This window comes from Rhododendron vialii, chromosome 6a (genome assembly GCF_030253575.1).
Source record: "Rhododendron vialii isolate Sample 1 chromosome 6a, ASM3025357v1".
NCBI classification, from domain to species: Eukaryota; Viridiplantae; Streptophyta; class Magnoliopsida; order Ericales; family Ericaceae; genus Rhododendron; species Rhododendron vialii.
This window is the reverse complement of record NC_080562.1, coordinates 42260500-42280132: the sequence shown is the minus strand read 5'-3', so window position 1 is coordinate 42280132 and position 19633 is coordinate 42260500. Positions and strand designations below refer to the sequence as shown.

Here is a 19633-nt window from a genome sequence, read left to right as displayed (position 1 = left end):
TTCTTCAGCCTGCACGGGTTCCACGAAATGATTGGTCGATGTGTACATACATACACAAAGTCAAGCGTTCATAGGAGTATCTTGCTTCATATAATCAACACAATACAAGAAAAAGAGACATACTTCTTGCACTGGTTCTGCATAAATGCCACCAGCAGCAAGGTCAGCTGAAACAGTTTTGGAACCTTCCGAGGCTGCCTTTGAGCGGTAATACTTTACAATTGGAAGCTTTGGAAATACAAATGCATAGAGAAGAACGCAGAGCAGTTTGAAGAATGCGGAGATAGCAAAGAATAGAACTGCAAAGAATCAAAGAGAAAATTAGCAATTACTAGTTGCTTCGAAGAATTGAATTAATTTGATGCCTCAGTATAATGAGATAGGTGAATCAATGAATCTATCTATGGATATACACTTTTGTAAATCAATAGAAAAGCTCTTTTGTTGGCTAATTTTAGCGGATTCGAACTCTCTCTTTGGATGGGGATGTCATATAGAGTACAAATTGCATGATAGGGAACCACATAAACAAGTTGACAAAGATAGACTATTAGTAGAAGTTCAGGTCGGAAAATGACAGTTATATAAGTAAGAGAATGAACTTCCGAAAAAAAAACCTTGCAAGGAAAAAATGGATTGAAATTCGTAAACCCAATATACTTTGCTTCATAACTCTGGGCCAAAAGTATAAAGTTGAGAAGTTTCCATTCCCCCGAAAGTAAAAACTGTAGCGCTACAGATAGATACTCCCTCCGTGACTAATTGTTGGTCCGGTTTTCAATTTCGGAATGTTTCAAAATGTTAGTCCCTCTTGAAAATTCAAAATCCTAAAATTGGTAAGTTCCCCAAGAACCCACATAAATTATTCGCAAGCTTTAAATTCCCTTTAATGTTTAGGTATCTCGCTGCACATCTCAGTATGTTATCCTCGGAGGAGTATGATGTAAAAGGTATTTACCTCATACGAGAAAATTGTCTGGAAATAGATTCGAATTTCTAGCCATAAGTAGGGGTATCAATGCACATATTAAAGCTGCAATAGACATAAATTTCAAATTTGTCATCCAGGGTGCAAGGAGTTTCATGACTACTATAGGATATATGTTGGTTGGAAAATGGAAGCTTCAGCTACATTTAAAAGATTGATGACCATAACATGAAATGTTTGCTATTAGAGACTGCTACAGACATACAATTATTGTCATCACGCACTGCTATACAGAAATACACATCACGAAGTCTGGGAGTCATCCTGATGGTTTGCTTCAGTCTATCAGAGTGGGGGGTGCTAACAGCGACCTGCAGAGCCGCAGCCATCGCTGGGGAAGTCAAATGGCGTTCCTGAAATATCAACTAGACTGTTAATCATCTTTTGAAGTCTGACAAACAGACCAAGACAGAAAGACAACCAAGAGGCAAAGGATATTATAGTAGAATTCTCTTAATATGTTTCAAGTATTGACCTATATAAAACCTCATATGGTTAACCAATGCAGCGTCTTCTTTCACCAGTATTTCAAGTTCACAATAAGGCAAGCCAAAGGATTCAACATTAGCGCAATTTGTTTTACTGGAGAGAACATAGCTCGAAATAGTTTCATGGTTTGAAAGTCTACATAAGGGGACCATATAATTGAAGCCCACTTTGTTGCCTGTTTGTACTGTTGTGATTGAGAGGGTAGAAATGGACATTTCATGGATTGAAGCAGTATATCTCTTTGGAAAGATGATTGGTTTTTGCGAATAGTCTGGTCTGGAATATCTCCAAAACATATTCATTGCAATTTTGAGGAAGTAATTTTTTTATTCATAAAAACTCCAATTCTTTAGCTTTAATGATTTCCGATTCTACGTCAACAGGGATATTATAAAGGCCTGAAGCTACTATGGAAGGGGCATACGGCAAGGCCATCATTCTCATCTTTAAGGAGCTCAAGAAACAATGGATCAGCTACAGCCATCGTATTGCTATCTTCAGATTCAAAGTCTGGTCCTTCATCCCCTATCCAGTGTACGCTTCATCCATGAGTGCAAGCAGCATCTGCATCCACAGAGGAGTTGTCAATTGCAATACAAGTGCCAACCATTTTTCATAAATCTTCTTCAGTACCAAAAACAACCTCAGGAGCCGCACTCTTCTGGAGTGAAGCTATGCTGCTGCCAATCAGTGATCCTGAGCTCCGTTCAACCTTTTCCAATGCCACTACCAATACTGGTGTAAAGAGCACAAAGGCCAATCAGTTACTCATTTGTCTCTTCACGGCACGCAATCTGTGAAGCACACATATTCCTATCATAAAAAGCTAACTGCTGGAAGTTGATCAAGCCACATCAGCATTTCAAACAGTACATTGCACAGCATTGCAAACAATACCTAGGTGCTAGGGAAGCCGAAAAAATAGGAAAACAACAAACATCAGCTATATTCTATTATAAACAATCATTACTCGCAAAGCAGACAACTGTCCAATTTTTTTGCTCATTCGAAAATCAAGAAATTAAAATTTGAGTCCATTTTGCAGGTTTTTTGAAGTTTAACCTCTTTCGATTGAGGCCTTTCGGTATATGGAACCATTTGACAAAATCAATGGATAAGAGTACAAAAATAGTATTGGCAGCTGATAGAGTATCCACAGGTCCAATTGGTGAAATGAGTAAAAAGTAGATACCATCAAAGAAAGAAAAACAAAACAGCAGAATGTAGAAAAACTCACTTGGTAAGTCAACGAGAGAAGGGAATAGTGGAAGAAATGACCCAGGCGACATCAACGATGGAAACACTGTTAGAAATAATTTTTCTAATCTGCATTAGAAAAGGGGGGGGGGGGGGGGGGGGGGGGGGGCGTAGGAAAATTAGTAATGCCCTTCACTGTTGATTGAGTCGAAACAAAGTGTCTTAAAAGCAATTTGTATGACTGAAGATTCTAATTATTTGAGTCATCAAAAATTCCAATTCACTCCTATTTGCTTCAAATCATATTATTCGGCAACATTTCCCCCCTGCACGGCCAGGAAATACAAATGAAATAAGGATGAAGAATTCAGTATCGGCGACACCGCAATATTTCAGACCGTAATGTCTGATGCATAGGTAAATATCGATACCGGAGGTACAGAGTCCCGGGTAAAAATCGGTAAGGTACAGAGTCCCGTTATGTGATGGCCGATATACAGAACCCTAGCTCATGTTTAAAGGAATTAACTATCAAAGTCACAGACACAAGACTAATATGTTGTGCTGTCTTGTCAAGTGCTAGTCCCCAAGGCCAATCGCCATCCTAAAGAAACTCAATCAGGGGATCACTTATTTAAGTTTACTTTAAACCAAGTTCACATGCAAACCTGAAACTGCCAAATCACAATGACGCACACCTCAACTCCTAACTTCCCCAATTACATACAGGGAAATTCAGATAAACTCTGTAGACGCTGACCACCATAATAATGGATCTAAAGTCTTTAACTCAACTTGTTTTGTGGAAGAACAATAGAAGATGTGTTGATGCTCCTCTCATCTACAGATCTACTTTAGAGAAGGATGATGCAGTGATAAAACCATAATACCTTCTATATTATTGGTTACCCCATAATCTACTCGTGCCAACTGCCAGAAAAGAATGATGAGAATGACATGAAGAACTTACTTCTCTCCATTCCATGCAATGAGCTTAAGCATTAATGGGAAAAACTGCAAATGCAACACAGATTCGGAGGAGGACAAGTTCCTACCAATTCCAACATCCATGTTCAAATGAACAAAAGTTCAATATGATCATGGAAAAGATAGAAAATGAACTTATCAAACCAAAAAAAGGGGCAACAAACAGATGCAAGTACATTAGCAGCATGTGGTGCTTCCAAATTAGGACAAGAAGACCAGATAAGACTAATGCATCTACCGGTAAAGAACAAACTGATTCATGTTGGAGGTACTGCAAAAAACAAGGGCAAGCAGAAAATTCGATCAATCATTAACCAGGTGAGGGCGGTGAGGCAAAAGATTATTGCAGTTCTTTCCTGCTTTATAACGGCAATCCATTCAGGACACCTATATCAGTCATCAAGCTGCTACAAAAGGGCCCGATTCGGAAAACAAAAAAATTACTCAGGCTCCTTTCTCATGTTTGAATAATAGTTCCAATGCATGCCAAAGATTCCCTTTCATGTGCCTCAGCAGGGATTAGCAGATTAAAAAAAATTACAGGAGTAAGAAATTACAACTATTGCACTATTCACAAATAAGTACAGAAAATAAGTCCAAGAGTTTCAAATTAAAAAATAAATCCAATTGTTGCATCACAACATAACTTATAAAGTAAACGAAACTTCTCCAAAGCAGGTCTCAAAACTTGACCCCAACATTTCACAGCTACAACACTATTTTTTTGCATTTCACGTCAGCAAAGACAAATGCATATGAAATATCACACCTGAGGGAGTGTAGGGAAAGAAGTGAGAAGTTTTCTCTTGTTCAGATTCAGTAACTCAAGTGTTGCCTCTGCAACAACTGCATCTACAAACTCTCTGTAATCAAACGTTGCAAATAGATTGGCATGTGGTGGGTATCGAAATTCCAGTGTACAAAACAAATTTAAACCTTTACTCAATACTCACATAAGAGTATCAAGCAAATGCGATGGGGCAGCTAGGATGAAAGTTCTGTAATTAAATCTAACTATATATATCTTAAGAGAAGAAAAACGAGAAACCTTTTCGAGACGAAACCCTTCCCTGCCTGATTGGAGGGTTCAATACGACAACAATACCTACATTTTTTTTTTCTCTTTTTTTTATCAGCATAAATACCTGAGAATCGTTTACTAGTCCCTACAAGATCCAAAAAAAGAGGTTATCAACTTCTTCCTAATGTACCCCATCAAATATCCCAACCACTTGATGTGGGAAGGCCCCAATACATATCACTAATGGCAACAGATAATAGCATCTGATCCTGAAACAACACTACTGAGCAGAGCATCAAAGGTTACCATTCCATTACTCTTTTAGCAATAAAGTTAGAAACAACAGAGTGAGACACCTATTGGTGCTCTATTCATCATTTCCATTGCATAATCTGTGAGTAGGGGAAAAGGATATTGTCAGTGCGAACCTTGGAAAATGTAAAATGTAAAATGGAAAAAAAAAAAAGAGTATGATAAAGCTCCGTTCAGGCTCATCTAAGTACCACAAACACCTCACCTTCAACTCAAGGCGTGCTTTGCAGCGTATATGAACACAAAATCATCTTTAACGTTTTAAAAGTCTCAGAAATTAGACAAAATCGCAATCTATGGCAATTTTCTAAGGTCTGTAGATACTCCTCCACTTGCTTCTCAAATAAGTCAAAATATGTTGATGAGATTTTCCGCAAGTGGAGTGCTCACGCACCTCAGCCAACACTAGGCATAAGGGTTATGGGGGGGGAGGGGGGGATTACGACGGTTTGGTATGGAAATTGTGAATCCCAAACAAATCAAAAAAGGAAGAAATGGAAAACAGCTTTCGTAAATTTGTTCCCTTCATCATTTATGTACGTTCTTAAGTCATTGGAGAATGGGTGGCACCAGGCAGTAACCTGGAACTTTCTTCTTGGACTCCCTGCATTTCTAAACCGAAAAAATTCCTTGCTTTGTATTCTTCACTCTCTCCAAATGTAATTCTTTGCTATTATGCTCACGACAGTAAAGAACTCCGATTTCCAAATAGTTCATGTGATCCGTCAAAACAAAAAAGACAATCATTGACAGATGAAAACATAATTTCCCGCATATATAAATTATTCAAGAAGTAGAAACTAAACAATTTTATACCGGCTCAAGCAGGAACGAAAGAAGGTACTCAGACTAGGATCAGCATCATGAAAACGACCTCTCCAAAAATCAAGGAAAAATTGAAGTATAGCCTGAGTAAAGAAGCAGAATAATAAGGAAATGGCTACATTAGTGTACATCGGAACTAAAAGACAACGGCAAAATCAAGCACCAAGAAAACTTCAATATTTGAAACAAATGTAGTAGTAACTATTTAGAAGATGTCTACAGGTAAAAGCACATAGTTTCTTGCCTCTTAAAAGTACAATTCAACAAGTAGACGAATCCCATTGAGACTCTGGTTGTTTTCCCATGTTTATGTACTTTCCGGTGTTTGGATTACACGAAGCAAGACCAATACTTTTTGCATCAACTAGGTGTAAAATGACTAACGCAACAAACTTCCAGAAGTCCTTTTCCAAAATATACCAGATCATTTGACCACACGACACTTCTTTCTACCTAACATCACACCTCATGGAACTGGTGCACTTGATTTTCTTTAGTTTGCTGATTTCTTAAATGCATCTTAATCAGTTTACAAAAAATGCAACTTGATTATTGGATCCTTTTTTCTTTTTATAAATCATTAGATCACAGCAAGCAAGAGGATAACAAAGTTTCTGCCATAAAAGGCTTTACATGAAATGTTTTTCCCCGAGTAAAACATTTAATCAACAAAAAAAAACTTAACCATTATCATAAACATACAAAATAAAATCAGTACAATACGAAAAGAAAAGCATAGAGAGAGCTTCAAAGAGTACACAAGACTCTTCCAATGCTGCAACTCAACAAAATCTCACCCTACCCCTTTACCTCTCAAGTTTTTACAATAACAAAAAGCACATAATAAGAATACAAAATACTAGAACAGAAGCACTGGAAAATTAAAAAACCTTCCAAAATCCATCCATATCCGCAAAAGCGCATAAACCACCTCAGTTAAACACGCTAAACGCAACATACAACCTAGGACATATAAAAAAAAAACCCGCCAATATGAAATTCCGAAAGTAAATTTAAACTATTGACAAGGAGCATGTATCAAAAAGATGAATACCAGTAAAAGAAGACCGTTAGAAGTTCGAGACTGAGAAATTGAAGCCACTGAGTGCTGGAAAATCTTGTTCAGCTGCTGATAAACCCTAGCTATCAAATCTTCAGATTCTCAGCTTTACACAGTTCGTGAAGCTTCTTCACCTGACCACACAAGATAAATCAAGAAAATTTGTTAACAAAAAATGTAAAAAACAAAACTTTTAGGATGTGTTCTTCCTAAGTTATTGTTTTGGCATTTTTTCAGTATTATTTACTTCTCGTAGGTGTATTGATATCTGTGAAAGTGTATTAGTATCCATGAGATATGTATTGAAGTCCAAACTTGTTTGACATTATTTGTATATATTATCCTATGCGGTTGTGCCTACAAGGTAGCCGACCCCAATTGATTAGGACACAAGGCTCAGTTCGGTTTGGTTTGGCTGCACCTACTTGGCAAATGTTAGCAAGACCCTTTTTCTTTTGCTCGGCAACTTTGGAAAAAGTTGACGCCACAAAGACAGCTATTTTGAATTTTTCTCCGAGAATTTTTTTTAATTTTTTCTGTGCTTTTGATAAAACTAAATTTTTACCTTTTATATTCCTACAAATCCAAGAAGGCAAGAATTAGATGATTAATATGAATTGAGAAAAGACGAAGAAAAATTCAAAAACATTAGTTCAAGTCTTTAAGAAGAACAGAACCTAAGCAACGTGTACAGATATGAAGACATGGTTGCAGAGAGAGAAAGATGGAGAGGGAAACAAACCAAATTGAGTAGTGAAGGATCGGAAGCAGGATCGCTGGCGAAATTGGAATCTCTGGCCATAGAAGATAAGGTCCTGAATTGTAAATCCCACTCTTTGTCTCGTTCGACCATTTTCCGAACCGAATCAGAATGGCTTGTCTTCTTTCCTAGCGATTGAGTCGGGAGAGTACAGCTCCTGTAATTGAGAGAGAGAGGTTGCAGATCGCACCGCGGGAAGAGGTGACGAGAACAGTTGTTTACTTGGGCTGATGGGCTGGGCTTACACTTCGAGTCGAGCTTTCCTCAAAAACGACGTCGACCTACGACTCGCACATCAAAAACGACGTCGCCCGTAATCATTAACACTTCGCAGGTTGCACTTGAGAAGTCTTTTGAAAACCATGTTAGGTAAATTGTGATCGCACTGGGGCTTCTCTCTATGATCGAAACTGTTCATTCTGCAGATATTGTCGAGGAGATAAACTGTGATGAAGATCATATCAATCTCGTTATTATTGGTACGTAATCTGAGAGGATTGAAGTGAATTTTTTGTTATGAAAATAGGTTTGGGCGTACTGGATCGAACCCATTTAGCATAAAACGACGTCGCCCGTTTCTATTGAAACAGTGTAGTAGGAACTGCAACGGTTTGTTCAAAATTGCAAGCTCGTTCTGGTTTATCTTTGTGATCGAAGCAGTTCATTTCGTAGAGATCGACAAGAAGATAGACCATGTCAGAGTTCATATTAATTGGATTCTGACTGGTACATAATCGAAGTGGATCGGAGTGAATTTGTTTTTGCGAAAATAGAATTGGCCACACTGTATGAAATCCATGTTATCAAAGAAAAAGAATAAATTCGCTCAGACAGACGAAAGGACGTCCCCGACGATGGAGATTCTCGCTCCATTGCAGTAGCAGGTAAACTTCTAATCTTCCATCCTACAACGCTATCTGTTCTGATAACCAGTAAAGCTAATTTCGATTTGCACAGCTTGCTAATTGTTCTTGGGAATAATATCGCAAAAAATGGAAACAAAAAACACGAAGGAAACTGCTCCCAACTCCATTCCTAGTGTGACAGCAATTGTGTTTATGGGAGATTCCTATGGTCGCTTGGATTTTCCTTTAATCTGTTGATGATCTTTCTACTTCTATTAATTGAGGCAATTGTCAAGTACATTTGAGCATGCTCGTTTTAGGATTTTGGGTAATGAGTGAAAGAGAGATAGAAAGAGAAATGAGAATAATAATTGTGAGAAAATTTATTGAGAACCATGCAAGAGAGAAAGTCCAAAGCCCAAAATCCCAGGACGAACATGGTGTTAGCGTATTACTGTTGGTTTTTGCGATCAAGATTTAGGTTCTTAGAATGGAAATGATTGCTTTCAGTTTGGACTTCATCCCTTGAAGATACCTTTCTGTGTGAACTTTCGATTTTCCCTCTACATATTTAATGTGAACAATACAGAACAACAGAGGTAGGGTGAAGCCTTCATGTGGTGCAGTGTATGAGTTACCCAGAAACCCAGGGGAACCCTGATTCCTTAGTTTGTTCAAAAAATTTCTTGAAAGTATTTGTCTGTGATCGCCTGCTTGGACTTGAAAAAAAATTCGCTTTTTTTTTTTTTCTCAGTTAAGAGTTTGCGTAAAAGTATGTAGTCATAAGTATGTGGTATGGTATTCTATTGAGGAAGAATGCTGTCAAGTTTAATAAGTTTAAGGTAAGCTATAGACTAAGGAGTTGGTCTAATGGATGTGAAGCTCCCTCTCCCTCTCCCTCTCTTCCCTCCAAAAGACCCACCATCCAAACCCATTTTCGTTTAGTGCACCATGGTCGGCATTAACACCGGATCCTGAAAAACTCCTCCTTTCAAAAGCGGGCAACTTAGCGTCATCACTTCTCGTAGTCGTAGGTACACTTCTTCCAACTATATCTTCACATTTCCCTAAAACCCTATTCCTTTGCAATTGTTCTTTACTAACCCTGGTTTCTTCGATACCAGTTTTTCTTCCTTACCCTAGTTGTAGTATCAACAGTATCACAACTGAGCATCATTTACATAGCCATATTTTGAGCACTATTTATGGCGTGGATTCTTATTCTCAAATGTCCATTACTTTGCTAATCCAGAATTTTTCTTCTTCCATTGTTAACTAAACCATGTAAAATTATTTTCATTGATTCACTTTTTTTTATCTGACTAGATTCTAATTTGTTGTTTTCGTGGTGGGGTCAAATTTCATTCTAGCATAATCATTCACAGCCCCTTTGGATGGAGGGGTTTCATGAGAAAAGAAAGTAAAAAGTTATGGTTTCTTGTAAAATCCTCTTTTGGATTGGACATTTTGGTGAGAAATGGAGAGAAAAGTTAAAAAAAAAAGATGTTTTTATTGGCCCTTCCCCTTTCTCACCCAATCTCACCAAAAATGATGAGATTTGGTGAGAAAGGACTCCACTTTCCTATCTCTCCTTTCTCACCATCCAAATGAGTGGTCGGCGCCCATTGTATTTGGAGTAATTGTAATATAAGTGTTACTATTGAACATTAAAAACGAGCATGCCCGGTACAAAATTAGCGAAGAGTGCGAATTGATCTACAAAGGGAATACTTTGTGTTGGTCACTGGACTAGTCGCGAGAGATGTGGCAACAGCGAGATGTGAATCATTGGACGGCTAATCCCCGTAGAGATATATAGAGATTCGAGAATGATGTTATCTTATCGACTTACCGTATACTGGCAATGCAGGTCTAAACTTTGAAACCACACTGTTAGATTGTGAAGCAAAGTCCCACATCGTTTGTTTACCAAAGTAATATGAAGTATATAAGTGTGAGGGCACCCTCACATTAATAGCTAGTTTTTGGGGTTGAGTTCTACACGAGATCGTGTAATCTAGATTACCTTGGCATACGTTAAAACCCTTACCCTAACATGTGGTACAAAGTTTTTTTGGGGGTGTGTGATCATTCTCGTTTTTCATCAACAAAGACCACCTGAACCAATGTTATTCTTGCATGGCATGGAACTCTTTTGATTTTCTTTTTTCTCTTTACCTCTGTATGAATGTCTGGAAACCTGCAAAATTAAAACAACTAGGAAATTATCCCTCGTGGAGTGACTTAGATTAATTTACTTATTAGCGCGACGAGAACTAGATTAAGGAAAAGCAATGGAGTTAGCCACTGTGAGGAGCGCAGACGGTGTTGCATTCTTCAATTCTTTCTAAAGAAAATGCCATGGCCTTTGGGGAACCAGCAAATGTGGGAATGCAAATGTTTATTTGAAGTTATGGTATATTGCGCAAGACCAGTTGCCTCCTAGTAATGTGCTGTGTTTAAATATGTGGACCAATATTTTGGAAGTTATAACGCTGACCGTGCTAATACATGAAAAACAGGACAATTGCTTCGATTTGGCCTAATATTTTTCTCAATTGTTTTCTTTCGTTGGGATATTCGAGTTGAAACTTTGTTCTCTTCTTTTCTCATGCAGTTTTAGGAATATTTTAAGTCATGGATTCAAGATTGCCAGTACAAGGCATGAAAATTACGAAAATTTCCAAGTGTATTAGTGGAATTGAAGACAGGATTAGCAATTTACCTGATGCGGTTCTTTGTCACATTCTATCTTTTCTTCCAACAAAAAATGCAGTTCAAACAAGCACTTTAGCCAAAAGATGGAAGTACCATTGGATTTCGGTTTCCAATATCGACTTTGAATTGCATCTATGGAAAAACTACAGTGGGAATCGAGAGAACTTTGACAGATTTCAGGAGGGTTATATGAACCATTTCACGACCTTCCTCGACAGATATTTCGTTCTTCGTGAGAACTTGCATGTTCAAAAATTTCCGGCTATCTTGCCACGGAAAAATCGACTTTTCACGTTTTTATTCATGGGTTTGTGCTGTCATACATTGTAATGTTCGTGAGCTTGACCTTGAATTGACTATGCGTGAGATTGGTGAATTGCCTTGAGCCTTTTTACTTGCAATTTTGAAGATTCAGGTGAATTCATTTTTAATGTTCTGCATTATGTTTGTTTGCCAAATCTGAAACCCTCAGTCTGAATTCACTTATATATTTGGATGATGGGTGAATACGAAAATTCCTCTTGGGCTGTCCTGCCCTTGAGGCCCTTGAGGATTTGGAGATAAGGAGATCAGGATGGGATAATATGTTTGATTCTTGATGTTTCGGTGCTTTCATTGAAGAGGTTGACATTGGATCTTTCAATCCATGAGGAGAACTTGTATTATGAAGCGGGTTTTAAATACAAGATCATGGTTAATGTTCCAAACCTTGAATATCTTGATTTTTGTCATTTTGTGTCGGATTACATTTATGTTGGTGGTCTGCCCTCTGTGGCGGAAGCCCGTGTGAACGTTCATAAATCTTTTGAAGATTGGGATTGGAGAAAACAAGGCAACCATGCAAATCGCGCATCCAGGCTACTTAGAAGTGTCTCTAATGTTCGGCGTCTGTCGTTAACGGGTTATACCTTGCGGGTAAGCCTTCTCTAAAGAATTTAGTTTAACCTGTATGGGACTCTATAAGGCTTCTCTCTACTTTCTTGTGTTCAGTTTTTTGGGTTTTCTCTTTGTATAAAGGCAAATGCTAAAAGGTGCACTATGGCACCGGATATGTGGGTCCATTGGCCAGTTTTACAATTCTTTGCGTACTGGACAATGACATCACAAAGCACTTCTAACATGTTTTACAAGTTTGCCCTTAGTTTTGTAAGTAGTAACAAAATAACCATTTACCCAGAAAAAGTAATGTGAGGCGCCATTTCCCAAGCATCCCCCCCTTTTTTTCCTCTTTAGGCGTCATTTCCCCTGGCATTTCTTTTTCACCTTTTCTTCTTCTAAACTCTCTGTTTCTCCCATCTCCTAAACTTGTTTTTGTTCTTACATTTTGTATAGTCATGTTAATTTACTCGTACAATTTGACTTTGTTGGTGTGGGCGCGTGATTTCTTCGTGAACCTTCTGGTGTGGCCACCTCAGTGTGTGGAACCGTGAATGCTAACGCAGGTCTTGATGTACCTGCAGAACCGGAGGTGGTCGTTCCTCCGGGAGAGAGCTCCGACGAACAAGTCAGTAGGTGGAAAGAGAAGAAATAGTTTACTAAAAAATATGCTGATGGACAGAAGAAAGTGCTCTTCTTTTTCCGGTTAGGGGATCCCCTTCTCAGTGGCAATGCTCCTCTATTTATAGGCGAAGGGGTAGTGTGCTGAGCAAGTTGGCTCTACTTTCCACGTGTCGCATTCTGCTCGGTTGGCGCCTTGCAGCAGGGCCATTTAATGAACACTCTTTCCCAAGTCTTACAGAGCCACATGGGTTGATGTCAGAAATGTCACATCGTTCAGAGATGTCACTTCGAATATCAGAAAAGACAACCTACTTATCAGTAGATATTTATGGAAAGTTCCATGATCGCCTGTACTCGGCGGGACCCACTTCGGCCACACGAAATTATCCGAGCGTTTGGTGCCCTTACCGAAGAGAAACTTATCCGAACAAGGGTATGTTCTTATCCGTGCGTTTGGTGAGAACCCCGAGCGAACTCAAGTGTACGTTCGTTCAGGTACAACTTATGATGTTCGGTGAAGTACTCGTGGTTCCGTATATCCGTCGGGTAAATATTGGCATACCGGGCCAAATCCCAAACTTATTTACAGGCGAACTGAGACACCTTAGACGACGGGTCAAACAAGGTGTGAACCTTCAATCCCCCTTCTGGACCTTGTGGACCCTGTGACCCTTCGAATATTTCGGCCCCCTACAGTTGGTGGACAACAAAAATAGATCAACGCCCATATATATTTTTGTAGCTGTGGGCTGTTGAATGATTCTTGATATGGGATAATAATACCTTGTCTTTTTGGAATTATGTCATGAGAAAATGAAATGTAGCAGGAACATGATGGTTTATGGAATTTTTGGCATTGTTCAAGTTCTCACTTAATTATGCACTTACGAGTTGATTTATTTGTGGCTTCCGGTGTTTAGGCATTTCTATGCACTTTTTGTGTTGTTCAAGTTCTAAAATACAAGATATTTGGCTTCAGGTATAGTTCATCTGATTTGTGTAAATTTGGCTTGGAAACGATGACTTGGACTTGTCAACCACCTCAAAAAGAAAAGCAGTCGTGCTACCTTACCACATGATTTTGTCGCGCATTTGTACGACACGGCTACTGGGATCCACTTCGGGTCCCACAAAAATACAAAAAAAATATCCATAAATTTTAAAATAATATTTTATGGGACTTTATAAAATAATTGCACTTGACAATTTAGTATTGTATTCCGAGTGAGACGTACAATAAGGGGCAATTAAGGAAATTATATTATGAGATTTGATGGAACTTGGAAGTGCAATAATTGCATATCATTCTTAAAAATTGAAATCCCCAACAGGGGCCAACATAAAGGAAGAAAGGGGAGTATCATATTTTGACAATATTTCCAGTAACATAACTTAAAAAATTATACTTGGCCACATCGAATTGCACTTGGTTGCTACGAATTATTCTAAGTGCAATTCGATGCGGCCAAGAGTAATTCGTAGCGGCCAAGTGCAATTCAATGAGACCAAGAGTAATTTGAAGCGGCCAAGTGCAATTCAATGCGGTCAAGAGTAATTCGATGCGGCCAAGTACAATTCGATGTGGCCAAAGAAAGAACTTGAATTTACTAGCTCCCTTGCGCAGGCCATCCCTGGAATTCTCAAATGCTACCTTTGTAATCAATCTCATGCCAGAGGTTAGAGCCCCTGATGCAGCCAAACTAGCAAAGGAAAGACTGAAGAATCAAAAAAGCAAGAAGATTTTCAAATTTTGAAACTGTAACAAATAAGAAAAGAGGAAAAACATCCTGACCACAAATAAGCCAGCCACAGAAACCTACTTGAATAAACTTGGGTAGCATGTATGAGAGATCTCCAACCATTCCACCCTGAACATGAGCATCTGCAACTCCAAAAGCACCACTAATAAAACATATTCCGATATAAGTTCCGATTCCCCCTTTCCTAGATGTAGCTAAGTCCAACTAACATGTAACAATGTTAAGATGGATCAATAGTTCAATACAGACTCACGTGATTAATAAACGAGTATCAATTAGTAAAACATGATAAAAAAAGAAAACCATACGTTTAAGGAGCAAGCTTGGTGTAACACCATGTAATTAGGGTACTCACAACAAGAACCAAAAGAGAACTTATGAAAATAGTGTTTATCCAATAGGTTCCTTCACCTAGTATTGATTTTTGCCTCTTTGTATGTCAGGATTGCAAGGATTCCAAGCGCAAACGGTTGATATACAAGGGTGAGGACCCTCGAGGGGTGGTATCGCTGTATAAGGAAAGAAAATTCTGTCAAATTGGTTGCAACAAGCACGACGACCGGCAAGAATACTAAAAGAACAAAAGTTGTTCATCAATTATGCTCATAATGAACTGAATCTCAAGGCAGATTGGATAAGGCATATCCAATAAACAATCTCCTTGGATTGACAAAATTCAGGAGGAGAACAATATCTAGGCAGAAAGTTCAAATGTGAGGGGAAGAACAGAGCATTTAGTTATTAACGTCACGCAATTTACAAAAGTATAACCGTTTGTGGTCAGTAAGCGATGAAAGTCATCAATTAATTCAAGATAACCATGGAGTATTCCTTTACATTTAAATCGATCACCAGTCAATTCAGTACAGTGCGGATTTGAATCGCTCACTGGCTTTTATCCAATCTTAGGATATGGAAGAACAAGAAGGACAGAGATGCCTTCTTGACAGTAGCACTTGAAAGCAATGATGGTGTAAATAACAGGAAATACAGGATTTGCTAAGTTTTATATGGCAAAACGCTTATGTTTGGAGGGAGAGGGAGAGAGAGAGAGGCGGGGGGGGTGGGGGGGTGCGCGGGCTGCGGGAAATAAAAACCAGAACAACTAAAATTCGTGAGTACGGAAATTGAGAAAGCAAATACAAAGCGAGAATTGATAGCGGGAGTGGAGGTCATTTTGAAATTGTGACTTGAGTTCAAGAGAAGCCAATTAGAAGGGTAACGTGTGGTTCTTCTTAGCTTAGAAGGGTTTTTTTTCACGGTAAGTTAAAGCGTGTTCTTCGTAGCTTTTTTTTTTTATTATTGGTTTTTTGGGTTTTGTTCTTATTAAAAAATTTCATGTTGCCTAGTTTTGCTTTAAACTTTTGTAGATTATTTATTTATTAAAAAATAAAAATATTTGAATTTTACTCATTCTAAAGCTTTTTGGACTTTTTCTTGAATATATTTTTAGGAAAAAAACCCAAAAAAACCTAAGAGGAATGGGGTAACAAATTAACTATACCTCCCAGAGGTTTACAATAAGTACATCAAGCCTCTCGATTATGACATAATTGCACTATGCTCCTTCATTTACGAAATAAGTCGAATAATCTGACCGCTATGGTTATAATGAAGGGTGTGTCTCTAAAGCCTCGTTCTCTCTTTCACACAAGGGGAGTAATTTTCGCACTCCGCTCTCCGCTTGGGAGCACGAAAATCAGGCCGCGTTATTGTAAACTTACAAGTCGGAAACTTATGTTTAGATATTTTTTTACTTTTCGTCATAACTTTTGGGGTAATCGTTCGCCTCGACAGCATGAATCGGAAAATTTTAAAATTATGGGCAGATGTTGAAAAAATTGAAATAAAACGGCACTTTAGACAATTAAGACAACTGTTTAATACTTTTTTCGTCTTTAGTGATTTTTTTTTTGCTCCCCGTCTTTTTGTTATACTTATTAGACTCTTCTCATCGAAACGTATGATTAATCCAAAAATTATAACACGAAGTTAACAAATAATCAAAAAAGATGAACAAAACATTTTTTTTTTTTTGTGCAAGAATGGAGCCTAAATATGGAGTTGGTTTTTGCACTCTTCAAATTATTAATTTTAGGGGGTGCGAAAACCACTTCCCTTCACAAAAAATGGAAAAAAGAGCTAACACTGTGTCTTGCTAATAAATGTCATGTCTAAATGGTTTGGTCGCGAATAAATATCGCACCAAAAATAGTGTCCCCCTCGTAAATGTAATCTACTAGCACTAATAAGTAGTTGCCTATTTGGTTGTGTTTTGTGTTCTTCTAAAGTTTGATCAAGTAGGAGTACAATTTTGACGAGACAGATGAAATGATTCAATTAAACATGTACTATCAGAAGTCAGCTCATAACTACAGCTTTGATGACTTCTTGTTATTTATGGTATGAGATCATATTTGTATATTGTACTCCCTCCGTCCCTAAATGTTTGGCACTTTCATGTTTTTTATTGTTCCATATTATTTGTCTATTTTGAAAAGTCAAAAGCAAAATATGGTAAATTTCCTATGTTACCCTTTTCTTTTGGGCACCAAATTTCAAATTCAAATTTTCAAGTACTATTCAAAGTACACTAGAAGGGTAAGATTGGACACTTGATTTTTGCACAATACAATAATATTTGTTCCTTAAAAGTTAGAACTCCCAAAAGTACCAAACATTTAGGAACGGAGGGAGTAGTATATTGTAGTATACATAAAGTTTCAAATAAAATGCTAACTCTCCTTTTCCGATCGAATTTCGATGATCTGAGCCGCTGAATGTGTTCAAAATGTGATTTTAAGAGTACTCGTGAGATATCGGCAAAAAAAATGACCGAGAAGGACATGATTTGAACAATTTTTTTATTGAACCGTTCAATAAAAAACTGTTCGGATCAAGCCCTTCCCGGCCATTTTTTTTGCTGATTTCAGTTCGTTCGATAAAATCATGTTCTGATCATATTAAGCGGCTCAGATCATTAAAATTCGATCAAGAAATTGGAGAAATAAGGAGGTCCGCATTTTAACTAAAATGAGGACGTTCTCGTGTGAAACGGACCGTTGTAGTATATGTCTTTTCTATATCTCTACATGGATGATGAGTTGTTTTTGGCTTTAAATAAGTGGTGGCATTAAAACAGCTTGGAAAATGATTTTTTTTTTCTTTTTCGGTAACTTGGTATAGGTCCACCAAACAAACTAATCTAGATAACCAATCTCACATTTTACTAACGGGAGTTCAATTAAAGACAGAACACAACACCCCCTAATACCGGGATTGATGGCATGCAGGTGAGAATCGAACTCCAAATCAAGAGTTTCCTGAGCTCCCTGGTTACTAAGTATCTGCGTAAATTTCTTGAGGTTGATCATTCATAAGATAAACCAACACTCTTTAACAGTAGTAGTCGCTAACATTGCGGTCCATACCTAGGTCACATAATCCTTAGACAAATCCTCCTCTCTTGCTCTACACTCTTCTATGTTGAGCTCTCAATCATCACTCCATGCTCTCACAAAGTATCATTGTATGGTATATTTTCGAGAGACGTTTTCCTAATCCTGCTTAATTCCGCTCATGCTCACACTCACGCATTTGCACTATGAGATTTAGGTTCATACTCAAACCAGTTATTGTTCCACATCAATTAGAGATTATGGCATTTAGGTCCATAATTAAACAATTAATGTCTCATATTAATTAGACATCATGGCATTTAGGTCCATACTTAAACTAGTTTAATTAGAATATCATGGCATTTAGGTCCATACATAAACCAGTTAATGTTCCATATTAATTAGTATATATTTCAAATATATTAATTGGTTAAGGACCATCCGCTTGTCCTACTCATCCAAATACTGCAAGGAATATAGCACTAATTTCTTTTCTTCTTTTGGGGTGGCATTAGATAGCCGCTAATAGTTAGTTGCTTATTTGTTTAATATCTGGAACTTAAATGCCTACTAGTCTATTTACAGAGTCTCCTTTTCCCCTTTTTCTATTTTTCCCCCCACGATAGAAGTATCTATACACATTTAAAGCCTTGCAGAAAGCAGAAGAGAAGGCGAGAAAGTATAGGTTGAACTCCGTTCCGGAACCATAAAAAAGTCCTTATTTTTTAAGAAGGCAATTTCAAACTCAAAAATTATGGACTTATTGAAATTTAAAAATATGCAATATAAATCTTGTTTGGAAGATCTTGATGAAATCTTTTATACGATGCAAAAAAAATTGAAAAATTATTTTTCGTTTACTTTATTTTTGAATTTAAAAATGTGAAATAAACAGCTTATTTTTTAAGAAGGTTTTTGAAACGGGGCCTGAATCATGGATAACGGACCACGCATAATGGACCATGGGTAATGGACCATGGATCGATTCTCGAGGTCATGCAGAAAGTAATTGAATTTCAAATTGCGCTTGGCTCAATCAAAACTTAGTTCGAGATTGGTCTAAAGATAACGAAGTCATAATATTGTTTAAACCTTAGTCATACAATTTTTGGGTAAAATCTTCCACTCGTGCTATCAATACTTGATCTACGCTCACGCTCTCTCGAATGTTTAAATACTTCATGCACGCACTCCCTCACACCGCATTATGTAACTATGGTTCGTACCTACTAAATCAGCCGGATTCCTGCTCTTTTACAGTGATTCTTCTTGTCCTAAACTTCTGCAACAAAGAGTAAATTCTAGCTAATGATACAATTCAAGTAATCATTGGTTTTAACTTTTGTTTCAATTTGATTTCACTCAAGTTCCACCCAGACTAAATCATTAGCCAAAACTAACACATGGAGAAAGTACTACCCAGCCAACAGCTTTTGCAAGCATGGCTTAAAAGGTCTTGAAGTTTCACCTAATTTCTCACAGCTAGGAACAGTATATAGCTCAATAATTCCCTAGTTTTAGCCATCCCAGTCTTTCCATAAATGGATACGTTCATCTTCCATTTGAACTTCAAATTCTCTCACTTCATTCATCCACCAATGTAGTTCAACACACACACACACACACACAAACTCACTCTCTCTCTCTCTCTCTCTCTCTCTCATGTCAACCTTCTCTCTCTTTTTGGTTGCTATGCTCATACATGCCCAATTCGCATCCTCCACGCTAATGCAAACATCAGAAGGAACAAAATGGTATGTATCTCAACTACAA

The 19633-nt window shown here is 37.8% G+C and overlaps 1 protein-coding gene and 1 pseudogene across 4 annotated transcripts in view; one reads left to right on the top strand and one right to left on the bottom strand.

Annotated features, from left to right (window-relative positions):
* LOC131329720 (probable pectate lyase 22) overlaps window positions 1-19633 on the top strand; it is a 97316-nt gene that overhangs the window by 73510 nt on the left and 4173 nt on the right. For 3 of the 4 annotated variants that reach the window (XM_058363065.1, XM_058363064.1, XM_058363063.1), the window contains exon 1: window positions 19499-19614. The exons of the other annotated variant lie outside the window; for it this stretch is intronic. In XM_058363065.1, coding sequence (XP_058219048.1) covers window positions 19523-19614 — 92 coding nt within the window. In that variant the 5' untranslated portion in view covers window positions 19499-19522. Of the gene's footprint in view, window positions 1-19498; window positions 19615-19633 lie in introns of those variants that run through there. 4 annotated transcript variants of the gene reach the window in all.
* Window positions 20-8278, bottom strand: LOC131329737 (uncharacterized; annotated as a pseudogene).